General features: G+C 48.9%; 1 protein-coding gene across 1 annotated transcript in view; it reads left to right on the top strand.

Annotated features, from left to right (window-relative positions):
- WHAMM (WASP homolog associated with actin, golgi membranes and microtubules) overlaps positions 1 to 7,348 on the top strand; it is a 30,378-nt gene extending 23,030 nt beyond the window's left edge. The window contains exons 9-10 of the mRNA XM_082198430.1: positions 728 to 1,175; positions 3,730 to 7,348. Coding sequence (XP_082054556.1) covers positions 728 to 1,175; positions 3,730 to 4,028 — 747 coding nt within the window. The 3' untranslated portion in view covers positions 4,029 to 7,348. The remainder of the gene's footprint in view (positions 1 to 727; positions 1,176 to 3,729) is intronic.
- The last annotated feature ends 376 nt before the right edge of the window (positions 7,349 to 7,724 follow it).

Raw genomic sequence — 7,724 nt, forward strand, 5'->3', positions numbered from 1 at the left:
AAACAGGTGCCAAAATAACTTTGTACCACCCCACGATCTCGGGACCGGAAGATGCGTAAAGGTCACAGTCCAAAATGTATCTGCCTGGTTTGCGTATTTGTCTCAATAAAAGGAGGCTCCACAGGGCTGGCCGGCAGCTTCCATGCAGCTCATCTGCTTTATCAACTCGTGCCTCATGGCCATCACTTCAGGGAAATGTGTGTGTCTTATGGAGCGAATGCAGGCTGCGCAGCTTTCGCTGAAGCCAGGAGAGCAAGAGGGATCGGTGCGTACCCATCCCTCTTGCTGTTCTGACTTCGCTTCGCTGGAGAGGCGCTGCACAGCTTTCCCTCTCTGCACAGTGCCCCTTCAGCGAAGTGGGAGGAGAAATGGAAGGGGCTGTGTTGCTCCAGCTGCTTCACTGAGGGGGGCTGCGCAGTGAGGGAGAGCTGTGCAGTGCCCCTTCGGTGAATCGGGGGGGCGAAACAGCCCCTTCCGTTTCTCCTCCTGCTTTGCTGGAGAGGCGCTGACCAGAGAGGAAGAGAATTTTTTTTTCCTTGTTCTCCTCTAGGCACGTCTTATGGTCGAGTGCATCTTATAGAGTGAAAAATACGGTAACCCCTGGTTTCCCAGGTCCTAGTTCAACACTCCAACCACTCACTGGCACTCTTTCCCCCATCGTTGCTCTCCGGCAGTTGCATTCCACCCTTTCTGAAAACTTACAGCTCTGTTGTTGTTCCCCTTGCAGAAATGCCCGGTGCAGTTTGTCCTCAAGACTTCCCGGTCGCAGCCGTTGAACGCCAAGCAGCCCCAGGGCACCTCCCGTCGGACTCCAGCCGGTTCCCCTCAGACGCCCTCAGCAAGCAAGACCTCCCGGCCAGCACAAGCCAAAGGCTTCAAAGCGCTGCGGCAGAAGCCCTCAAAGGATATCCCCGTCCAGATTTTTGCCCCTCCACCACCTGGCCCTGAGCAGCAAGGGAAGAGTAACGGGGGGCCGCCACTGTTGCCTCCCCCACCGCCTCCCCCACCACCACCACCGCTTCCCCCACCATCAAACAACCAGCCTCTCTGCTTAAGGACAGGAGCGCAAATCGGTGAGAAGCCTCTGCCCCTCTTGTGCAAAGACCCTCCTGGGAGAAGTGGCTCTCCGGAGAAAGCAGACGGGACGTCCAGGCGCACGGCAAATGATTATGCAGGTAGGAGAGGCTGTTGTTTCATTTTTCTGTGCATTGCTGATGTGTGCTGCATCACACCGTCATGTAGGCTGACCCTGCAGGGATGCCAAGCTTTGTAGCTTCCCAGAGCGGCCTCTGGCTCACCAATGTTCCTGGCTAATCACGGGACCTTTGATCCGATCCAGGAAGGCACTTCTTAATATTGCAGACTGGAGACATCCTGGTTGGCTTCCTGCAGGCTTCTGGTTGGCTCTTGTGGGAGGAGGATGCTGAACTATATATAGGCCATGGGACACGGGTGGCGCTGTGGGTTAAACCACAGAGCCTAGGACTTGCCAATCAGAAGGTTGGCGGTTTGAATCCCCGCGACAGGGTGAGCTCCCATTGCTCGGTCCCTGCTCCTGCCAACCTAGCAGTTCAAAAGCACGTCAAAGTGCAAGTAGATAAATAGGTAAGGGAAGGTAAATGACGTTTCCGTGAGCTGCTCTGGTTTGTCAGAAGCAGCTTAGTCATGCTGGCCACATGACCCGGAAACTGTATGCCGGCTCCCTCAGTCAATAAAGCAAGATGAGCGCCGCAACCCCAGAGTTGGCCACGACTGGACCTAATGGTCAGGGGTCCCTTTACCTTTACCTAGGCAAACTAAGGCCCAGGGCTGGATCCGGGCCAATCGCCTTCTAAATCCGGCCTGCGGATGGTCTGGGAATCTGCGTGTTTTTACATGAGTTGAATGTGTGCTTTTATTTAAAATGCATCTCTGGGTTATTTGTGGGGCATAGGAATTCGTTCATTGCCCCCGCCCCCAATATAGTCTGGCCCCCCACAAGTTCTGAGGGACAGTGGACCGGCCCCCTGCTGAAAAAGTTTGCTGACCCCTGATATAGGCTTTTCTTCTGACGCAAAGGGGCTCCCCTTGCCTTCTTAATCCAGCAACAGACATTTCCACATTTAGAAACTTCACTGCCACCGTGAAATTCAAAAGTAACTCTTCCCCCCCACTCCGTCCTGGTATAGCGCAGGGACCGGCCCTCAAACATGTGAGTTGTAATCAGATGGAAGAAGCAGGCAGTCCGCAGCTAAATTTATAGGTGGCACATATGGCAGTTTAACAAATGAGCTCTAAAACGATGTGCTTTTTTAACGTGTCAATAGTTATTGCTAAGTTAACTCCTTCCCCCCACCCCCCTCTGGTTTTTGTTAATGATTTTTCTACCTCTCTTTCTTTGTTGCAGTTGTTTTTAATTAAACGTGAAAAGCTTAGATCTTAAGGGTAGCTTTGTGGTGTGTAGCAGGGCGCATGGGAACAGAAGTCTGCAGAAAAGGAACTTTGTGGGTGGGCGAGGGGGGGGGCTTCTCCTTTTGGAGATGGAGCCATAGGTCCAGTGGGAGGTTGCCTGCTTTGTACAGGGAAGATTCCAGGTTTAGTTTCCAGGGGGCAAGGAATCGGGTGGTGGCAGTATACCCAGTTTGCATGTAACACTGGTTTGTCTCCAGTGCTGGTCCTACTTGGAGGAGATCCATTAAATCATGGGTAGGCAAACTAAGGCCCAGGGGCCGGATCTGGCCCAATTGCCTTCTCAATCCTGCCCACGGACGGTCCGGGAATCAGCGTGTTTTTACACGAGTAGAATGTGTCCTTTTATTTAAAATGCATCTCCGGGTTAATAATAATAATAATAATTTATTTATACCCCGCCCATCTAGCTGGGCTTCCCCAGCCACTCTGGGCGGCTTCCAAAAAAATATTAAAATACTTTAATACATAAAACATTAAAAGCTTCCCTAAACAGGGCTGCCTTCCAGATGTCTTCTAAAAGTCTGGTAGTTGTTGTTCTCTTTTACATCTGGTGGGAGGGCGTTCCACAGGAGAGTGCCACTACCGAGAAGGCCCTCTGCCTGGTTCCCTGTTGGTGCTGACCTTTAAACCCCTAAACTGCCTCGGTCCTGTATATCTGAGGGAGCGTCTCCACCCCCATCGTTCTACCCGGACACTGAGGTCCAGCGCTGAGGGCCTTCTGGCAGTTCCCTCATTGCGAGAAGCCAAGGTACAGGGAACCCAGCAGAGGGCCTTCTTGGTACTGGCGCCTGCCCTGCGAAACGCCCTCCCACCAGATCTCAAAGAGAACAACAACTACCAAACTTTTAGAAGACATCTGAAGGCAGCCCTGTTTAGGGAAGCTTTTAATGTTCAATGTATTACGGTATTTTAATACAGTGGTACCTTGGGTTAAGTACTTAATTCGTTCTGGAGGTCCGTTCTTAACCTGAAACTGTTCTTAACCTGAAGCACCACTTTAGCTAATGGGGCCTCCCGCTGCTGCCGGAGCACGATTTCTGTTCTCATCCTGAAGCAAAATTCTTAACCCAAGGTACTATTTCTGGGTTAGAGGAGTCTGTAACCTGAAGCGTATGTAACCTGAGGTACCACTGTATTCTGTTGGAAGCCGTCCAGAGTGGCTGGGGTATAAATAATAAATTATTGTTGTTGTTGTTAATTTCCTTCTCAGCCTGGGAAGGAGAGTGATCTGTCGAACTGCATCTGACGGTCTTAATTTTGTTTTCCCTCCTGCCACAGGATCCATGGACGAGGTTTTGGCATCGCTGAAGCGCGGCGAAATCCTTCTCCGCAAAGTGGAACCGCCCCGCCAGGCGCCATCTTCCAACTCCTCCCTCAACGACAGCATCCTCGCGGCCATACGGCAGGGGGTTAAGCTGAGGAAAGTGACGCAGGAGCCCAAGCTGGACACGGAGAAAGGGCACTCCAGCAGCGAACTGGAGAGGAGCATCAAGGCAGCCATGCAAAGGATCAAGAAAGTGTCTGCCGATTCGGAAGACGACGAAAACGACCACAACAGCGGCGAATGGAATAGTTAACGGGAGCGGGCTTCCGAACTGCGTTCTGGGGTTTCCTTCGGAAGGTTACTGAGGGTTCCCCTTAGAGAAGAAGACAATTACTGGCCAACACGCTCACTTCACGCAGCGCAGCAATGAGGTCCACCTGATCTGGCCTGGGTCCTGCGTTAACGCCCTGGAACTTGTCCCAGAATCCCTTGCAAGCACACTGGAGTTCTGGGCCAGATAAGTTCATGTAGAAATGTGTCAGTGCGTCCCACATGCCCCCTGGATTTAGGAAGTTTGAAAAACCATCATGTTTGATTCTATTCAGGTCAACCAGTTTACTGACGTGGGACATTATGCTTTTATTGAATTTTGCACATTTTAAAGGAAATGTATTGGCCTCTTTTTAGGAAACGGAGGACTCTGTGTTTCCGGTGATTTGCCTACCAAAAAATAACGCTTCAGAACTGTTTGTCTGTCTGTTTGTTTTTAAAGAAAAGCTGCCCCCTCGTTTTTGTTGTTGTGCTGAAATCAGCAAAACTTTTATCAAACCCATTTCTGTAAGTTTGCTGGAAACCATCCAGATAGACAATCCAATTCTCAGAATAATAATCAGGTTTGCAGCAGTGACATAGACAGACTGTGAGGATTGGCTTCGTTTGTGGAGAGCCAATAAGGGCTCCCACTGAAATTCTGATAGTGTAGAGTAATTATTTTTTGTGTGTGAAAATCACAACAGTTTCTTTGACTTAATACTCAAACCAATATTTTATGCGGGTGTCACCGTTGTTTGCTAAAAAGGGTATTCCATGCAGTATTTAGTAGAACCTAACTTGGACAAAAGGGACGCGGGTGGTGCTGTGGGTTAAAGCACAGAGCCTAGGACTTGTCGATCAGAAGGTCGGCAGTTCAAATCCCCGCGACGGGGTGAGCTCCCGTTGCTCGGTCCCTGCTCCTGCCAACCTAGCAGTTTGAAAGCATGAAGTGCAAGTAGATAAATAGGTACCGCTCCGGCGGGAAGGTAAACGGCGTTTCTGAGCGCCGCAACCCCAGAGTCGGTCACGACTGAACCAAATGGTCAGGGGTCCCTTTACCTTTTCCTAACTTGGACAAAACGCTGCTAATGTTTGTGAAGTTTTATGCAACGGTTCCTTTTTAATAGTGCCATCATCAGTTAACTAGGAGAGAAGTACCCATCAGTTTGGTGCATTTTATTGGAACCGTGCATGCTGCCTTATACACTCCCGGGATAGCTCAGTTGGTAGAGCAGGAGACACTTTAAATCACAGGGTTGTAGGTTCTAGCCCGAGGTTGGGCAAAAGATTCCTGCACTGCAGGGGGTTGGACTAGATGACCCTCGTGGGTCCCTTCCAACTGTACAATTCCATGATTCTATTCAGAATCAAGCCATTGGCCCCTCTAAGTCCGTATTGTCTACACTGACTGGTAGCATCTGCCTAGGATTCCAGACAGGAGTGTTTCCCCGTCTACCCTGGAGATGTTGAGAACCCAACCTGCATGCTCAGAGAAGGAAGGGCTGGGTAGATAACATTTCTGCTCCCCCAACTTTAAACCAGCACAGGTTGATGGGCAGGTGGGGTTTCAGTTTAAAGACAGCCTTCCAGGGAACTATAGTGAGCCTAGGTCAGGCATGGCCAAATTCGACCCTCCCGATGTTTTTGGGACTACAACTCCCATCATCCCTAGCTAACAGGACCAGTGGTCAGGGATGATGGGAGTTGTAGTCCCAAAACATTGGGAGGGCCGAGTTTGCCTATGCCTGGCTTAGGCTACTGCCTCCTCTGTTGTCACGGCAACTTTGTGACATAGGAGGCAAAGATGCTGTGCCTGTGGAAGGAGATGAAATCTGGACCACAATGTACTTGAGGTTGCTACCAAACTCAGGGACCTTGCACTAGGGGGAGTTAATCATGCATCATTGAAGGTTCCTTACCTATTTTTGCATTTGGTTTTGGTTCCAGTGCTCCTCCTACAGGACAGGGTGAGGCTTTGCGCCGCAAACTGAGGACAACCAAGCACCCATTTGTGTCATGTGTTTTATTGCACTTTTCAGTACAAGTGTTATTTCGGTTACCGTCATAATGTCATACCAAAATGGGTTAAGATGATAAATAACTTGCCCACAGCCATTGTTTTCAGTCCTGGGCAGAGATGTAAACTGGAGATTTCCAAATTAACTTCAGCTTATAACGAAGTGGGCTTTGTATAACTACAAATAAAGCATGTTGCCATATTTCACACTTCTGCACTAAGCAGCATAAGACCTCCAACAAAGTATTCTGGCCATATCTAGTGTGCCAAGCGAGGGAGAAATCTGATTGATTTTGCTATTAAAAAAACAACCCCCCCATATTCTTCATTTTTCTGAAATGTTCCAAACTCTCCACACCCAGGTTTTTCTCTTGTATCTCTGCAGTTTCCCATCTGCTTGCAATTTTCCATTTTAGTGGTCACCAGAAGGCTTAAAACATATCGGGTAGAAGTCAACTAAACTTTACTCAAAGAAGACCCAATGAAATTAAGAGACCTGACTCATTTCAGTGGGTCCTGGCAGAGTAAAACTTAGTTGAATACCACCCTTTCTAATCAACAGTGTTTTTAATGTAATCTAACCCACTTGTTAAAATATGCCAAGATTTAAGCTGTGTTTTGTTAATATCCTGGATTGTTTTTACCACTGTATCTTATAATGTGTAAGTCATCAGCATCTTCTCTTCTGCATTTCCATCATCTTATCACGGGTTAGGGATAAATGGGAGTCCTGTTCCAAAAAAAAACATCTGGAGGGCTGCAGGTCCCCATCCGTGGCATAGCTAGTGACAGATGAAGAATAGGGAACCTGCAGCTCTCCAGATGTTATTGGACTAGAACTCCCATTTTCCCCAGTATAGCATGGCCAGTGCCCAGGGACGAGGGGAGTTCCAACATCTGCAGGGCTATCGCTCCCATCCCTGACCCTTGGCCATGCTGGCTGAGATGGACAGGATTTGTGAATCCCCCGGACAGCTGTAGGGCCGCAGCTTCCCTACCTCTACAGTATGTGATGCATCCTTTTCAAGGATCTTAAATGGCCTCATAATGAGTGTGTGTGTGTGATTAAGTAATATTGGCCATTGAACCTGAAAGGGAGGGGGGGTATTCTTCCATTTCTTTTTAGAAGGCAAGGTAAACATTTCTCCCATTCAAGAGCATAATGCTGAATAACCCGCCTAACATGGTATTTAGGTGAGCACTTTATATTTTAAAAATCCCAAACGTGGCTGCATCCCTATTCATCTGATGTTTTGTCTTACATTCTCCATAATAAAGTGTGCTTTCGGAGGATGCTGGGGAAAGCTTGGTCTCTGCCTCCTTTCTTGCCAGCCTCAGTTCGGTCCTGTTTCAAGGCTGCTGCCAAGCAAGAGTTGGAGGAAGGAGGAATCCGTCTTCTGCTTCTCGGCCAGAGATGACCAAAGACCTTCCCAGAACAGAGACGAGCTGCTGGAGTTTGGCTGCATTTGCAATTTGAGGGGGAAATGTAGCCACTTGTTGACAATGGACACAGCTTGGGGGACAGCCTTGGCTTACAGTTCTGCTTTATCGCTTGTTTGTTAGCTTCACAGGCAAGAGTCACGTAGGTTTTTGGCACATTTGTTTGCCTCTCTGAAGCATAAGACGGCCTGCCTTTATTTTAAAGCTGTTTTTCAACATCTGGTATTAAGTCACGGAAAA

This window comes from Podarcis vaucheri, assembly GCF_965113315.1.
Source record: "Podarcis vaucheri genome assembly, chromosome: 14".
Classification (NCBI taxonomy): Eukaryota; Metazoa; Chordata; class Lepidosauria; order Squamata; family Lacertidae; genus Podarcis; species Podarcis vaucheri.